Here is an 18,215-nt window from a genome sequence, read left to right as displayed (position 1 = left end):
CCCCCCAAAAACTGTTCACAGCACGCAACCTCTAAGTCTCAAATACATTTCTGCAAATACTCTAGAGCTTTTAAACTTTTTATGCTTTACTGATGTTAAGAACCACTGATGCACCAACCACCAGATGAAGCGTGCTACTTTCTAGCAAGCCATTTTCCTCCCCCTAGGGAACGGCTATCTTTGTATTACTAACTTCACTGTTCTTGCCATTTACTCCTTTGAGATTATTGCTACTGATTTCCTGTATCTTGATCATCTGCACAGGATCCATTACTRCTAAAACACTGTCAGGGACAAGGGCGAGCGTTCAGACGCTGCCGTCCACTTCCGCAGGCAGGCTTCCGCACTGTTCCGCAATTAAACTTTCTCGGCCTCGCAGCCGAAGTAAGCTTAACTCTCCATTCCCTCAGCCCAGTGGTGCCAGTCTCAATACCTTAATCTATTCCCTTTCTCATTTCCCCTTAAAATCCTTTTTTTGGTTTTCCAAGTGTCGTTTGTCTTCCTTTGTCTCTTGCCAGCGATAGCATCTCAAGCATGCCAAGGATTTAACTGCGCGTTGTTGAGCCAGACACACTGTCCACTGTTACCAAAGCAAAGATTGACTGGAAAAGGTCCAGAAGCGAACAAACAGTAAATCACACAAAACACAAGGAGAAGCCTGCAAAAAGATGAGGTCTCCAAATGTGAAAAGACCAAATATGAAAGAGGACCTACCATTAACCTGAAGATTGTCCCTTTCTCACAATTGCTCACAATTCATGTGCTAGCATTAACTGGGAGTATTTCATGTATACAGTTACTCACAAGTCAGTACTTAGATAACTGCTTTAGCTGTTTCTTAAGAAAAAAAAGAGAGCAATTAAAAGCCCACTTGACAGGTATTGCAGTCATCTGTTCACTGGCAACTGGTAAGACTAATTGTCATTAATGACTCTCTTCTGTGTGATGTATTCTGGACACAATGCTGGAGGAGTGACACAGTGGAGGGGAAAGGGCTTAACTGAGGTGAGAAGAGATAAACACAGGATCTGCTGCTGCAAAGAAGGAAATAAATCCTTCGAATTAACTGGAATTGCTGAAATGTTAGAAGACAACTGAGCAAGTCAGACACAGAATGAAAATAGAACCTGCTAATTCAAAACAGAATGACTGCCCTAATGGAGATGGTTTCAACGCTACTACCTTATCTCCCATTTTCCACGATCAGCACAGATATTTCATTAAGCAAAATTTTTAAAGTGATCCAGATGATTACAGAAAGGTGTGTGATGAATATGGAGAACACAGTAGAACATCTGCAACTCAAAGACAAGACACTAACTAGTGTTTTGGAATCACAAAAATATGAAGCCCTCTTAAATTGCTAGTTGTAGTAAAATGTGGCAGAAAACCATTATTTACAGTTGATGTTCTGGATTACGCATGCTGATGCTCTGCATTTTGTTCTTTCTAAATATTTTAAGCACCAAATATCTTCACTATGACTGGTCTGGCTAAAATGCAACTTTTCACACTCTAACGGATTATACTTCAAATGCAATCAGTAGCAACTATATTCAATTAAAATAGGTATAATGAAAGGAACATTAAAAGACTGGCCATATGATTACATTCCTGGTCACCCATCTTGTATTCTCATTCAAACAGCTGATGTTAAGTGAATTGCTTCACTATGCGCACATTACTCTGGGAACTTGGCTACCACATCCACAATATGCAGTTTGCCAATACATACCACCTGCACACCGAGGGAACGGAAGACCTTCCTGTTGAGGAATATCTTCCCGTCCTGCGTGGGCGTACACAAGCAGATGTGTATGTACAATGGATAGCTCCCAGGACAGATGAATTGAGACATGTCATAAGTCCTGCATTGTTTTCCAATATCATCTTTCTACGGGAAATTTAACAGAATAATTTTACTTCTTCAAAATACCGCAGAGAAGCTTATGCTGGCATAGCAGAGGACTAGTAAAATAAGCTGCCTTGTTTCCATCTCTTCTCTAGCAGCCTGAAAAGCTATCATCACCCTCTACAGTTAGGATTTTCAGCCTGCACCTGAACTTACTGGCATTTCACTGGGCTTACTGGCTACTCAAGAGTTACACACATGCTTGAAAATTTCTACTAAGTTGACTTGCAGGCAAGCTGCTCAAAAGCTCTCCAAAAGGTGTTGGAGGGACTGAATTTTGTTGTTGCTGCTGGCACAGGTCTTTAGTGCATTCTTCTTAGAGCTAGTTTCTCATTTCGTATGCAAGCGACATCTTTTAGAAGGCCATTCTTTCTTTCAGCCTCCACTGCTTCAGCAAACTTGAAAACATTTTTTCAGGAAGAATTCATGTGCAAACAGCTTTTCAAGAGCAACCCTTATGCAGTGAATTCTGTTAGAATTCACAATCTTGATTTGCCACTTGACCTTGTGTTCTGAAAGGCCACCTTGCCTCTTGTAGGACAAGGGACACTCTGCCCACTGCTTTTCAAAACCAGCAAGAACAAAGGCAATCACGTGGCATTCCAAACATGCACCTGATTTCCAACCAATTATGCAAAACCACCTATTTTTACATATCTAATGGTTTTTCTTTTACTACTAGTATTTGCACATAAGGGTAAACAGAATTCTTGACAGCATAGTTTAATTTTTAAACATTTAGAGAAGAGCACTATTCCTATGGAATATTTTTGAACTATTCCTGAGCACTTTTGGATGGATCTGTGGCAATAACCTCCCCTGAATTTTCTTATCCACAGTCAGCTGTTAGTTTGCCAGTACAAGCTAACGTGAGCTAGGAGGCCAACCCTAACAGTTCAGTATCTAAAGCTTTAGCATGGTTCCAGATTCTCATATGTTTGTCTTTAGCATTCTAAGACTTTTCAAAATACAGACAGACTCCAAGAACAATGGACTGCACAAAGGCTAGGGAAATAAATTCATCCACCCTTTTATTTAATTACATAGGATTCCTTTTGCCCTATATATCCACTACCTCAAGCTAGAGAGGTCTGTGACACCAGAAACTCCTAAAGMTGGAACTTGTACAAGGTAATCTAGTGAGCTTGCAAACAACTAACATTGCAAAATACTGTGCTGTTAATGGTTCAGTTGATCTATTCTTATTCTACCTAATTACATCTCCCTTCACATTCTCCATTGCTTTACAAATTGCAAACAATAAGACAGTCTCACTCTCAGAGTTAAGCCACGCCAGCGTTAACTGTGGGAGTAATCCTGTTTGCATACAGACTTGTTAAAGGCCTGGCTTCCTCCGCATCCTATASAGAATAAATGTTATTATAGTAAGCCTAAACAGAGTCCAGTTCAAACAACAAGTCCCAAATACAAATCTTAACCTGTATATTTCTCTGCAAGTTTGGCTGCATTTATCAATCCAGAACATCTCTATTTCAGAATCTATTTCTTTTTGCCAAGAGAGATATTTCTTTATCCTGATTAAAATGTAGAAAAGCCAACTTGAGAGCCTGACTTCAGCTGTAATTATTCTGTGCCTCTATACAAGGTTTTTATAGTGCTTCGTAAAAAGGCTGAAGGGATTCTTACACATTCACACACGGTCTGAAATCTTTCACCCTCTTGGAGAAAGCTGCCCAAAACTCACTGAATGAAATTTGTCCCTTACTTGTGAAAGGAAAGGAACACAAGATTAAGAGGATACATGCAGCTATTTTCCTCATTTTTTTCTAATGTTACTCTAGCTTTAATAACAGAGGAAGTGGTCAACTGCAAAGTATTCTGCAAAACAATAAAACTGAAAACGTTTAAAAGCCAAGATTACTTATTTAAAATCTTCAAAGAAGTAACTACAAACTTTAAAAGGAAGCATGGGGCAATAATAAAATCTCTACATTTCTGCAATAAGTCAAAATGCCTATGCCAGGAAGATTTAATAGAGTCTCTGAACCTCAAAATAAGCCAGAGCTATTCATTCCTGCCATTTACAAACACAAAATGATTTCAAATTGCCTAAAAGTCATAAGAATCCAAGCCAATCACTAGCATTTTGCAGATTAATCAAACACCTTATGAAGACTGGGAAAACGTAGGGCTCTGCTGCCCTCCTAGTGTGGCTCCTTCAGCCTCAAGCCAAAGATTGACACTTACTCTAAATGAACATGCTTCATTCTACCATTTCCTGGGAGATGAAGAGGAAGGCAGGTAGGATAGGAAGGGCCTTTCTCTCCACTCCAAGGATAAAAAGTACATTTAAAAGAATTCCAGTAATATTACAGAAAGCCTTGCACTTAAATCCTGAAGTCTGCTATGAGTGGACAAATAGAAAAACAGTGTACCTCACCTAAATAAACATTCACCTACTACTGCCAATATTTTTCTCCTTTCATATATACAAAAAGCAGCTAATCTTGTACTATTTTTGGATTAATATTCAATGACTAAAGGAAGTTATATACAACACACTTTAAACAAAATCAAAATACGGAAACCAAATTCAGCTTCAGTTGAGAAATGTTTTAAAGAAATTAAAGTTAATAGAATAAACCCCTTCGCTGTAAATCTCTTCTTATAATTTCCTTTAGTTAAAGATAACAACATATTGGATTCAAGTCCATATATAACATATCAAATGCTCTTTACATTTTTTTTACAGAAGATCTATTCATAGCAGTTTGTATTTGCAACATATGCACCAAATTATACTATTAAACACTTAATCCTAATAAAGTTTAAATTTCACCCCTAACAATAAAGCTTGCACAAAGCTGGCTGTGCTTGAAATAGGACTCTAGAAATAACCCATAAAAAGTCATAGGTAGCTAAAATGGCAATAATAATTGGACACTGGAGATGTAAAATTAGCTGTTTACATCTAAATGTTCTGATGAAATATTAACAATAATTATGCAGAAACAGAGTTTTCTCAATTAGTTTGGGGGGGGAGAGGTTAACAGCATCATTTTCCCCATCTTTTAATTAAAAAAAAAAAAAAAAGACAGGAAGAACAGACACCCGGGGTGGGAGCTCTGTGAGCTAGTTTACACGTGCCCTCGGTATGGCAGCTGTGAAGGAAGGACCCCACCAAGAGGGCCCAGCAGCTCCAGCACTTGTGGGAGACCAAGTTCAACACTAGCACTTACAGACCAGCAGACGGCAGGAAAAGAGCTACGGCCACGGAGCTCCTCCGCTCCTGACAGCTCACACGAACGGCGCGTGCTGCAACTGCCTGGACAGGCACAGAACAGAGGAGCGGAGGTGGCTGAGCTACACTAGTGTGCAAAAGCTGAACAAAGTCTTGATGCAGACGTCTCCATAAAGAATATTAGAAGTTTCTGAAAGCAAGAGCCATCAGAATCGAGCGTATCCATACTTGTCTAACCTATTTTAAGTACTCCAGGTTTTGTGCCTGACCAGTCTGATGTTAATTATGCCCCTCCGCAAAGGAATTTCTTCTACTCAGGCTAGTTTATCAAAACAGCTAATACAAAAGACACTTTAGGCATGTAGTCTCTGCTTTTACAAAAGAAGTTATCCCACACAAGCCCCAGTTCAGAACTGGGATGGAGCCTAGCAAGCTGCACCACCCTTCAACATGAAGCACCTTTCCTCATCTCTGATAGTTGTTGTTTGACAATGCTAGAACATCTGATTGTGTCCACTTACTCAACTGAAGATAGCACCAGAGTAAATCCATTTATACTGTTATCATATAGCAGCCCTGTATTAATATACAGGTAAGAGTCTGAGAAGCAGGAATCCATCAGATATTTAATTCAGACAAACACTCAATCTAAAACAATCTCACTTCACCTTCCTAAGAATAATATTATATACAGCATGCATATCCATATTCACATATAGTTTATATATACAATTAAAGCCCATTGGTCTAAAATTTTTGCATTGAATGTAGGCTTTCGATATTGCACAGTGACACTTAAAAAAAAAAGAGATAGTGTTTTTAGAGATTTAATTGCTTCTTTTAAAAACGTGCTCTAGGTTTTTTCCTGGAGACAGACATCTATATTATTCTTAGAAACTAGACCCAAACCTTTACGTTAAATCTGAATATTCAAAAATGGACTATATCTATTACCTGTCAGAGTGTATATGCCTTTGTCCAACTCCCTTTCAGACCCATCAAGCTAGTGAAAATATCACAAGGGCCTGGGTCCCTCATCACAAGTAACAGATTAAGGGAATAGGGCCTACCTTTGCCTGTCCTTTGCACTTGGAGAAGTCAAGATTATAAAAGCAAGCCGCTAAGTAGCACAAAATCATTTCACAAACTGGTTCAGAGTGGTCTAATTTTGAGAAGAGCTGGGGAAGAGTTAGCAGGTGTTCTACCAGGAAACTCCTCATTCAGGAGACTGGATGGAGTTGATGACATGGGAAACTTGGGTTGCCAATTTTCTACAGAGTAACCCAGAGACGATGGGAAAATGAGTTGGCATTGGATTATGAAGGCCGAAGAGAGGCAAACACCTTACAGCCCATTACTGCAACTAATCAAATCAATTTTGCCAATATTATCTGAATGAGTCCTCTCAAGATGAAGGACTAATACTACTTTTTCTTTACTGCTAGTCTATTTTCTTGAACTCAGCTCCCTTCTTTCACAGATGTACCCGGAGGTAAGAAGGCACAGTAGTGAAAATTTCTCACAAAAGGTTAGCTTTGTGGAGCCAGCTATGCTATCCCCATACTTCACGCAGCTTTTCTTGTAAGGAGTTCCTCAGATTTGATACTTTTTCTCTCAGAATAAGGTGTTGCAGAGTGTGGAGTAGAGCACTAATTAGCTTTCACTATTTTGATCCAGACATACATGTTACTAGTTAATGTCTGCATAATTCATTCATGTTTTGTGCCAGAGGAATCTCTTACTTCACAAGTTAAATTTTATTCATAGCTGAAGTTCACATTCAAAATAAGACTGGGCTAATATGGAGGCAAAGACTTATAAAAAYTGAAAACTCCCTTTGAAACACATGCTTTCCAGTAAAGGCAGCTAGCAAAATGCAAAACACGGTCAACATTCCAACACCATGATGTCAATTTTCATATGCACGGACAAAACACCACATGCAGAAATCAACTCTATCAGATCTTCCTTATTTATGATGTGCTTGTGTTTTCTTCTTTATTTTCATTAGCAGGACTGCACCACGCAGTGGAGAGTACAACCCCTTAAAAGGTTCAAAGCAATCTTCTGAATACAGTATATCTGGCAAAAAGCCACATCAATTTTAAAAAAGTGAATTTCCATGTTCTGCTTCAGTCCTTTTGAAAAATAGTGTACATGCTCCAAGGACTGGTTTTGATGTTTCCCTCTGCAGTAGTTCAGAGAAATTCCTGCCAACAGGGATGGTCTGGAACACCTGATAAAATGCTCTTCCATGACACACAATAAAAACTGACATACAAAAAAAAATGGAAATTGCTGCAAATTTTGCAAGTTTTATAAGCTACAGGCAAATTATCTTTCTGAATATCTTTATCTTTTTCCAGAAGGATAAACACAGCCAATCTCTAAGAAAACTAACAGCTGCAGACACAGCTTTAAATGCCATCTGTCCTTAGCAGTTACACAAAGAAGAGATGAAGTGATTCACACCACACAACAGGAAATCGATAACCAACCAGTTAGCACTAATGAGTTTCAGCCTCAGTTTGCTTCCTATGGGCAGGTCTTACTCAGGAAAAGCTCCCACTGATGTCTCARGCAAAGTGCCTACAGATTTCACTGGCAGTGTTACTCAAGCACAGAATGTTGTACTGTTGAGCTAGAAAACCTGAATTTTACAAACTAAGGTCTCAGTTGTGGCACAGTAACCTAATGAAGCCTGCAGGGCTCCCCAGCCTCGATCCAATTCCAGGACTGAAGTTTTAGTGTCCAGGGTGAGTCTTCAYACTACCACTGAATCAACGTGAACTTTCAGCAGAAAAGGAATGCTGGGACACTCCTTTCTTACAGCTAAAGAGGACAAAGTCTTTTCTTCAGCATCCTCGTCAGGGACTGACATTCCCATTTGAAATAATGAAAAAAAAATGCAGGAATCAAAGCATTTTTTCCACATTTTTAAATAGTGGCTTATACGTGACATGTGACAGATGGCTCACTGAGGTCTTAATTCAGCAAGAAAAATGAGCAATTATAAACAGATACATCACTGGTGTTTGCTCAGAGCATAATTCAAGCAAGTTCAGAAGATCAGAGCAAGACCCGCAAGGGTCTTCAGGATGGTCACGTATAGAAGAAAGTTTTTCCCATGAAAAGCTTAATGTTCCAAGGACATCTCTGTTGCCCTTGCAGAAACCATGCAAGTTTTTTAAAAATTAAAATTCAGCTCATAAATGAAAAATGCAGGTAACTTTCACTTTCAAAGTAACACTGCTCTTTAAAACTAGATAAAGATTTAAAAGGTTGCAAGTCAAGAACAGGTGATGCTAACAGGATATTTGAAAGGCCCATGAGACCTGCAGCATTAGGTAAAATATATTTGCCTACTGATCTAATTGCTTACTAATTTTCAAATCTATTCCCACTGGCTAAGTAATGGCATTTTAAGCCCAGCTCCTGGCATTAAAAACACATCTATAGTTTCCTCTTAGCAGAAGATAAACAGCTGCAGAGTAAAAACACATACATTAAGATGCCATTCTGGAGGTTTTCTTATGGTTTTTAATCAACTTATTGTGTTCTAAATTTAACTGAAAGAGGTAGGGAAGGGAAATGGGAAATGCATTTGGGTGCACAGTTTCACACCAGGGTGAAGGCAAGTTCTCACTCATGCAGGCAAAGCGTCTGGAATATTCGCAACTTACTCATAGGAGGACTGATCACAGGATGAAAGTGGATTTTAAGCCAAGCCTCATTTAGTAAAATATCAGAAGCCACTTCTCTATTTATCTTGCTCAACAGCAAGGAAATAGTGGCGGATGTTTAAAAAAAAAAAAATAAACTCCTTCAGCAATCAGGCAGGATGACCCAAATTTACTTGCATACCTTAAAAAAAGGCTCTAAAACTTTGAAGTTTGAAGATGAGCCAGAAGCATGTAACAAAAATGTATGTAAAGCTAAAAATGACTAACCTACTGTTGTAAATATATATTAAAAAAAAAATCCAGGCAGACACAAAGGAGCTCAGAATGTATGTACCTATATAGGATTTGAGCAAGCTCTTCTCTGCCCAGAATACATCATCAGACATCTGGAGCTTGGTGAATATATTTCTTTGATGTTAGTTTTCAAATGCTGAGTCATGACTGGCAGTACCGCAGGCTCTAACCTGCAGTTCAACAGTCCTCAAGTGTGGCYCTAAGGAGCTAATGGCACAAGATCTGAACTGGTTCAGATCAGGGATCTGTCTAGTCCATCAGCTTCCAACAGTGGCCATACGTGGACACCCAGAGAAGAGCATGTGCGGAGCAAGTACGTATGAGACTTCCCTGAAATACTTTCCTGGACTCCCAACTATTTTTCTGAGCCTGCTCTGGTTTGTCCATTTAGTGATACTTAGTGGATCTTCCAAGTACTTATCCTGYCTCCCCTTGAATTCACGTAAACTTGGTAATCCAAATGAGTAATGAGACCTTGAAAACAACTAATAAAAGATGACCCTCATGAGAGGAAGCCAAATCACATTTTAGCATATTTCATTTGTTATGCGCCCATAGAGAGCACTGAGCTTGTTTAGCCTTCTGCTTCCCAACCGCARCACCAGCAAGAGGCTGCAGTAGCGGCAAAGGAAGAGAAAACTCCCACTGGAAGAAGCAAATCTAAATGCACCTGAACTATTGCACCATCCTTTCACATTTCTCCATGCAAATAGATGGCCTTGAGCATCCATAAATACAAGCAGGAAAATGCAACAAAGCAAGGGAGATGCAGTCGGGAGGGGGACTGCTGGGATTTTATTTATTTTTTTGAGCTAGCTAAGTTGTTGCTAAATCTGCCAGCTGGGAATAAAGCCAGTTTCTGCAGCCTTCCGAGAGCATCTGCAAGGTGCAGGCCAGGAAACATTTATTGTCAAATAGAGCCTGAGTGAAAACAGTGCTGTACTCTCTGCACTCACTGGTCGCACATGCATGTCCATGTCAGCTTAATTCTACAATACTCACAAGCAAAAGACCAGGTAGCTAAAATTCTTCCCTACGTCCGCACTGACTATACAGCAAACACCTACAGATAATTTTATACACACACACACACTGTAAACTATACCCTGTTCTGTTTGCATACACTGACAAGAGCCTGTATCCTATAAGTTTTAAGGAGTTCAGATTTTTGGCAAAGCACCTGATGATGGAAAAAGCATTATATACATAGAAATACATGCTTCTGCATATAAACAAATGTTCCACTTACTCACGCTACAAAATAGCATCATTAACCAGTTGGCACCTCCCACCACAACACAAATGACAATTGTTAACATACAACAACATTCTAGTAATTACAATCAGAAATGCATTTTTAAATATTGTTTCACAGTTCAGTTGAGCTGACTTGTATTCACTGTGTTTCTAGTGGATCCAGAAGCACGACAAACTGACAATTCTTGGAAACCACATTTCTCAAAACAAACTGAGAATACTGTTTTCATTTTCTCTCCATAATGATGTTAATCCAATAAATATAAAAYTAGCAACAGAAATAACATTGTTCCTAAACAACTTATGTACTACTTATGTAATAGGCTTGTCTGGAAGGACTCTATCAGGCCACGTTTTCAAAACTTGCCCTCCCTTTATATACACATGATGCTTGTACTTGCACTTTTCAAGTATTATCAGATATCTGCACAGCCCAGTGCTAGAACTTACTTATCAGAAACTTATTTTTTCAAAAGAGCTTTAAGGGTGAAGGTTTAATCTAAATATATGGACAGATGGTCAGCCAGATTTTTGGAAGTGCCTAAGGCAGCTAGGTGCCTTGTTCCCATTGGATTAATGGAAATTTTGCCTGTAATTTGTTTCCGAAAATCCAACTAAGCACTTTACCTAACAGCATTTGTGTTTAGCTTAATGGCTCAAGTCTTACTGAAAGTCAAAGAAACAAAAGGCTCTATGTCACACAGACCCTTCTGAAAATGCTACTGTATCTGCATTAAATTTATCACTCCTGTGCAGCAGACAGTGCTCAAGGAGTGAGCTCGTAGAACTGTGTGTGTGTTACTAGAAGTTGGACTGAGGCCATTTTTGAAAACATAACCCTTAAATTTAAGGGCACTTGACACTCTATAGACTTCTAATGCAAAGAAAAGTTATTTAGGTATGTTTTCAAAACCTAAAGGAACTATTTATCTGTGAAAATAAGGTAAGCGCAGAGCGTATATCAGAACTGCAATGCTATACTACACCTTTTTATGTGGGTCTTGTTCAGAAGAGCAAAATTCACTTTTCTAAGGCATTTGTGCACATTTGATGTTTTATGCCATAGACACAAGAATGAGAGATGACAGGATTCCAGATACACTATAGCAAAAGTTGGGAGTAAAAGTAGATCAATAATTAATATATTTACAAAAACATATATGTAAACAAAAATCTCTAAATATTTTCCCTTCCATCTTCAAATAGAAACAAAACTCTTATTCCCAAACCTACAGAAAAATGTAAGTCTCTTTCAGAATAAGAATTCTGGTAGATGAATAAATACTGGCCTGTATGATTGTTGAACCTTCGAAAGGAAATTTATCTAAGGTTCAGCTGCATGCAGAAATCAAGCTAGGGCCAAATCTAGACTCACTGTTTAGAACCTATACTTCTATCCCATCAGCTGTTTGCTTCTCCTTTCCAATTTCTATCTGCACGACCAGGAGGAAGAAAGAAAAAAAAAAAAATCTCACTTACTTGTCTCTCCGGAGTTGCCATGGCTATATCCAGTGCCCTTTCCGGAATGCTGGGCTCACTAGCAAACTGCACTTCAAACACAAACCTACTCTTTCACCACGCACAAGCTCCCTCTGTTTTACAGAGATTCTGCGTCCTACGAATTACACTGGGATTGTTCAAGACAGACTGTGTTGGACTGTCAAGACTTGGGCTCTACACATGTTACTATCAAAAAGCTATGCAAGAAATCTCTGGGAATAAACAGTACTTGAATATATCATACTATGCAAGTGCTGTACTTTACTATTAAGTCAGTGTGTTATTAAGATTTTATATAGTTGACAACACTGATAAACACATATAGAGGCCTAGTAATAAATCTGCTCCCCCATTACTGAAATTAATATTTGTATTATCTCACTGCAAGCCACATGATGTTTAACATTTTCTTAAACTCTGCCTCCTGGATTCAGGTACACATACAGAATTATTTTAATCTTAATAGTAACTGCTAGACCTAATAACTGCAGATAAATGCTCAAAGATGTGAAACTAACAGGTTCAAAAAGTAGAAGAAATAAAAAGGACTTAAAAGTGTATGTTCTTTTGAAGCTAAAATCACTACTTTAATTAGCCAAATCATCATTTTTGCACCATTGGTTGAACTGATATTAAAGCCTTTTTGCCAATCACGTGAATTTTCTGCAGTACAGAGGCAGGAATGGAACTTGACGCACTAGACAAAACTGACACCTCGGCACAGCTTATCTATATGCCCCAATTTGGTAAGGAATAGGAAGTCTCCAGCTGCACCAAGGAGACCTGAATGAGTAATTATCAATGACTAAGCTTTCACGTATCTACTAAAACCAAAGATCATCCTCGAGCTATTTGTTCATTAACTTCTTTTCCAAGAGAAATTAGGAGCCACTGGTTGTTGCTGCAGATTATTCCTACACTGAGGCTTCTCTAAAAAATTTTGATTTTGTGGCTGTCTATTTTTTGAACCAGCATTCTGCAGCTCTATGCACAACCAGTTTGAGAATCTCAGCCTGATTTTTGTCATGACCTTGTCAGAAACTACCATCACAGTAAGTACCAATACCTATGTCTGAAGATGCAGCGCAGAATTCAAAATCTGGCCAGACATGGAGACCAAACTACCTTTGCCCATTGGAAACAAATTGCTTCAGACCATGCTTCAGCTGAATAACCAAGCCTGATTTTCCTGAGTTGTATCACTGTGAGCATCATATACAATCACCATGATTAAAATATTTACCCAAAAAGGAAAACAAAGAAATGAGASGGTAAAATAACCCTTTCACCAATATTACTGGGACTCTTGGTCATCTCCCATAGTTGACATAAATATTCAATTCGAGTACATTAAAAAAGGAAAAAAAGTATTCATACATAGTTTGTGATTTGAGTCACAAGACAGAGATTCATCACAAGTTTTCTGGCAATTTAACTCTTTTGGATTGGGGGTAACAGCAGTTCAGATCCTATGAGCACTGGTTGAGCAATCACTATTAGTCATAAATTCAAAGTAAGCTCAGGAACTTACATAAGTTTTCTGGTAATGCTGTCACTGAGTTACAAGCTTGTCAATAGCATTGAGTAAGTCAGAATACTTTCTACAGAGTCTCAAAAGTGTTATTTGTCTCCAGGAAAGGCATTTCAGTCTTCAGACAAAGAATAAAACCACAAGCCCATTGAGGCTGATGGCAAAACTCCAGATGGATCCAGAATTTCAGTCTACCTACAAAAAAGTGAAACTACTTCAGATTTAACTGTGGATTTGCAAATCTCACCCTGATAGTTTTTATTAAGGTTACTGAAGGTTTAAGAATCTTCACTATTGTATGGCATGCAGATCATAATCTGTTTTCTGAACATCAGCGTGCAATATATTCGGTGACTATAAAATAATATTCCAAAGGTTTTCCACAAAGATGGTCTCCAAGTCCACTATGTCATATAATGGACATCAGATTTTTAGCAAAACCTAACCTTAAAGACATTTACTATGTTGGTAGTTTTTGGCAGATCAGTTATGGCAGAATCCTTTTGAATAAGACAATGTTCTCAGCATGTATATCTTCTGCATCCAAAATATCACAGATAGTTAAAAAAAACATAATGCACCCAGAGACTGCAGAAACATAAATCATGGGACCAACCAACAGTTTATTCAATGAATGTGTGACCTATGAACTTTTCCTTTCCATAGGAATYCAGAGCTAACGCTTCTTAAATATCCAGACACAGTTTTCGCTATTATTCTCTTCCTCAGACATTGGCAATCCCATGTCTTTAAAGATAGAATGGACCAACTCAGAGAAGGCTTAGCTAGGACTGTAGGAACCAAAGAAAATATCAGCGTGTTACTGTTTGGGAAACAACATACCAGAGAATAATTCTTAAAATGAATCCATGTGTAAAGTTCTTGATGATACATTTTGTCTAAATCAGTCTTCTAGCAATCACTTCTTGCTGCCATTAATCCATTACTAAGGATGTATAGATATATGTTCTTACATATATTTCATAATATAACAATATCTAGCTGAATGTTATCACATAAGAGTTATCACACAAGGTTAAGAGACTGGTACCAGGTCAAACATATTCTAGTTTCAATTACTAATATAGAGCCATATCTGCTCAAGAGCACAGCCTAGGCCTAAGTGATCTCCTAATGAGTCAAGTTTATGTCACAGGTCTTGATCACAGAACAGATTAAACGAACAGGAAGCTCAACAATGCCTCCCTAGTAAGCTATTCACCCTGTTATCCTACAAAAAGGAAGTAATCTACTAGCAGAGATGCCTATGACAAAACGATCTTCTCATAAACTTGAGACACAACATGCCTGTAAGTGCAGAGCCTAGACAGACACTGTACAGAGCTTTTGACTGCGTTACTCAAGAATCAGAAAGAGCTCCCGTAACTAAAGTTAACTTCCATTTCTTCTCAGTAACAGCTACCTCTTTTTCCACAACTTCTCATGTTAAAGTTTTTCTTGTGTTACAGTCATACCACATTTCCACCACATTCCTTTAAAATGGTCATTATTTTATGCTGTACCCGCCTCCAGCAGGATGAAATTAATCAATTGCACATAAGTGACATGGCCCAGATTGCGTCCTTGCCCAGCATCCAATTGTTTCTAATTGATTAGCTCCAGACATAAGCCTTTTAATAGCCAAAAACAACACAAGTGGAAGCTACAGTACAATATTAGGGTAGAATGACTGTGTGTGGTCCATATAGTATGGCCCCAAGCAACCAATTAAAGAATTAATGGTTATTGGATACCAAAAATGTTATGTTAAATACTATAAAATATCTTTAATGTGACTAGAATTGTGATAAAACACCTAAAATTTAGGAGCAGAAGGGCCTCCTGCAAGATCGAGGTTAAGCGCTAATGGCAAATATCCCAACTAGATTAGCTTTTATTTAAAAGGACAATCAAGACCAAAACATTTGACCTAAACTGAAATGTTCATGAAGCTACCTATAATAGCCTATTGATTACTCCAATGTGTTTGGTTTGTTTTTATTACAAAAAGACAAGTGAAGCTATGCCAAACCATTTGTGGAGAAGATGAAACTATACCACTACTGGTTCCAGTTCTAAAATGAAAGAAATACGAAAGAAAAATTATAGAAGAAAAATATTGGGAGAGAAAGAGTTGGTTTCTTCATAACCTAAAGGCCCAAACACAAAGCCGACACTTCCCTTCCCAGAGCTATTAAGTGAGCTTTATATACGACTTTCTGAACATCTTGTAAGGCAGGTTATTACAAAGTCACTCAACTGCTTACACACAAAAATACAAGAACAAGCATGGCAAACCAGTAACGCTTTGTTCTTATAAAAGAAACAAGCAAATACAGAAAGCAAAGGGAGAGTCCACTGCTCTCTTATCAGCAGGGACATGCACTGAATGCAGTATTCATGCTACTGCACAATTAATAAGATTCTAATAATTTTGACTCAGATGGCAAGTCTTACTCAAAAAGTCACATTGATATCAGGTAACCAGTGTACTTTCAAGACCAGCTAGCATAGACCAAGTATAATACAGATACAGACAGTGTTCATCAACAGTTATCCCCCCACCAGATGATTCATAGCACATGCTGCACTCAACTGTGCTACTGAGGATGGGTCAGAGCCGCCTTTCCCCTCCCTTAAATCCCAAAGGGTACCCCAAACAATCACAGCTTACTGAGCTGTCCAGTACARTCTTATTACTTTTGAATACTGTCATATTACTTTTGCCTGTTGCATTATACTTAGATTAAAAACTCTTCAGGATGTATGTTTACCTAATGTCCAACACAACAGGCTCCAGTTTGAAACCACTGTTCCTCAGCATTGCCATACTACACGCAGTATGTAATGTTCAGGTCAGCAGAATCAGTGCTTTTACTCAAAAACAAAATTTCACTTATCTGTCAAAAATTGCTACACTAAAGCCCTTCAGAAACTGATACTATTCATTTCAAAAAGAGTTCTTCCATTTATTTAGTTGCCCTTTTCTAAGGTTTTCTTGATTTGAGTGTATTTAAGACTGAAGAATCCTTGAAACATCCTGTACTGTGGGAACCATCAGTATAGAGGATGACAAACAACATCTCTGCTGCATGCCAGCACACCATATTTCTTGAAATACTCACTTCTTGGAACCAGTTAGGCTCATGTGTCAGCAACAGATCAATCGGCAGCTATGGCTTTCCTCCATRGATCCTGAATACATTGAACACTTGAAGCAAAGACCATCTCACAAACCTCCAGGAAGATACTCACCAATTTCCAAAAGCTTTAGATATTTCTGCCCAGATATTCCTACAACTCTTGTCACTTACAGTATCTTAACATTTATCAAGTGCTAAACCTCCTGAGGTAATAAGCAACTATGTTGCCTTGAAAAATCTCAGGTATTATACATCTGGCAAGATCTCCCTTTGGTCTCCATACAGTAAAGTCAGGTACAATGTTACCAGGAAGAGAGAAAGCATCAATTTTCCACATGGATGACTCTGAAATTAGTTTCAGTGACAGGAAAATTGTGTTCTCCCCTCTCATTGTAGCCCTTTATTCACAAAGCAGTTGCTTCAGCAGTTTTCTATTTAAAAAAACAGTAATAAGTGTGCAGTAATATCATTTGAGAAAGGACAAGCCATGGCAGCAACAATGAATTTATTACTTACCTGTAGATGAGCACAGACAGCAATGGCAAGCCAGGTGATCCCCCAGGAGAGCCCTGTGGCTTTAGGGCTGGCCATCCTCGTGCCTCAGGGCTCTGCCGAGAGAAATTGTTTCAAGTTACAAACAAAACCAAGCGGGCTCCGCCAGAGTCCCAATGACTAAAGCAAACTGGGCAAAGGGATGGAACTGGCCTTTGGAAGAAATGCAATGCAGACACCGGAGTTTCGTGCTGGCCAGCAAGGCAGACTCGGATCGCATGCCATGAGCACAGCCTACAGGGTGAGGCAGCTCCAATTAGGGAGCAGAAAGCGGGGGCTGGGGAAGCTAGCAATAGCAGGCAAGTTTGATTCTCTCCTGAGCACAAGTCAGTTTATCCAGTCCCCCTCTAATCTTAGTCTCCAGAAAGCACAGCCCTAGGAGCAAATGATTTCTGATGTACCATTTCAGCAACGTCACCCACTCAGAGCTGAGAGCTCTGCCCTGRGACTCCAGTCATTTACACTGCTTCCAAACAGCTCAGAGATAAAGCGATCGATGGAGAGAAAAAATCACGCCCGTCACTTTCACGGTCACCACCAGTTTATAGGGCCAACATTGAACTGTCAGCCACTTTTACTAAAAACGTCAATTTAGACTTACCAACGAGGAAAAAAAAAAAGTAGTATCGCCAATTTTGCCAATTCTTAGCATCAGCGCATCTTTTTGCCTCAGACTGCTCGTTACCATAGCGATCCCATAAAACAGCGCAGGTTCCACGCAGCCTCCCACAGAGGCACGCGCGCAGCCCGGCCCTCCTCCCACCCGCCACCCCCGCTATTCCGCGGGGCCCCACGGCGGACGCGCGTCTTGCCCGTAGGAAAACCCTCCTTCCTAAGGGACCAGATGTCCCAAAGGAGAACCAGCTACTCACGCAGCTCAAGCACCTGTCAACCAACTTAATGAAAACCCCTTACAAAAATAAGAGTGCTTTAAAAAGCGCGGGACAGATAGGCAGACAGATACGGGCATCACCCCCACCCTTCCGCGCTTCCGATGCTTTGGCCGTTCAGAGGCTTTAATCAAGCGCGCCAGCGGACGGAGGAGCATTTCCCCCCTTGCCGGGCGCTGCCGAGGTGCAGCCGGGGCGGGAGGCAGCGGGCGCCTCCCCGGGGCCGGCGCCTCCGTTCCGCGCGGCTCTGC

General features: G+C 39.4%; 1 protein-coding gene across 2 annotated transcripts in view; it reads right to left on the bottom strand.

Annotated features, from left to right (window-relative positions):
• Nucleotides 1-18,079, bottom strand: part of ADAMTSL3 (ADAMTS like 3) — a 191,514-nt gene extending 173,435 nt beyond the window's left edge. Inside the window, exons 1-2 of one of the 2 annotated variants that reach the window (XM_085303476.1) lie at nucleotides 18,054-18,079; nucleotides 17,039-17,130 (exon numbers count right to left, since the gene is read on the bottom strand). In XM_085303476.1, the coding sequence (XP_085159602.1) occupies nucleotides 17,039-17,113 (75 nt within the window). In that variant the 5' untranslated portion in view covers nucleotides 17,114-17,130; nucleotides 18,054-18,079. The remainder of the gene's footprint in view (nucleotides 1-17,038; nucleotides 17,131-18,053) is intronic. The other variant, XM_085303475.1, reaches the window with a different exon arrangement.
• Between the last annotated feature and the right edge of the window lie 136 nt (nucleotides 18,080-18,215).

The sequence above is a fragment of the Rhea americana genome, unplaced genomic scaffold (genome assembly GCF_003343005.1).
Source record: "Rhea americana isolate MKP2758 unplaced genomic scaffold, rheAme1 scaffold_2, whole genome shotgun sequence".
Classification (NCBI taxonomy): Eukaryota; Metazoa; Chordata; class Aves; order Rheiformes; family Rheidae; genus Rhea; species Rhea americana.
The sequence above is the reverse complement of the archived record's forward strand: the minus strand, read 5'-3'. Positions and strand labels throughout refer to the sequence as shown.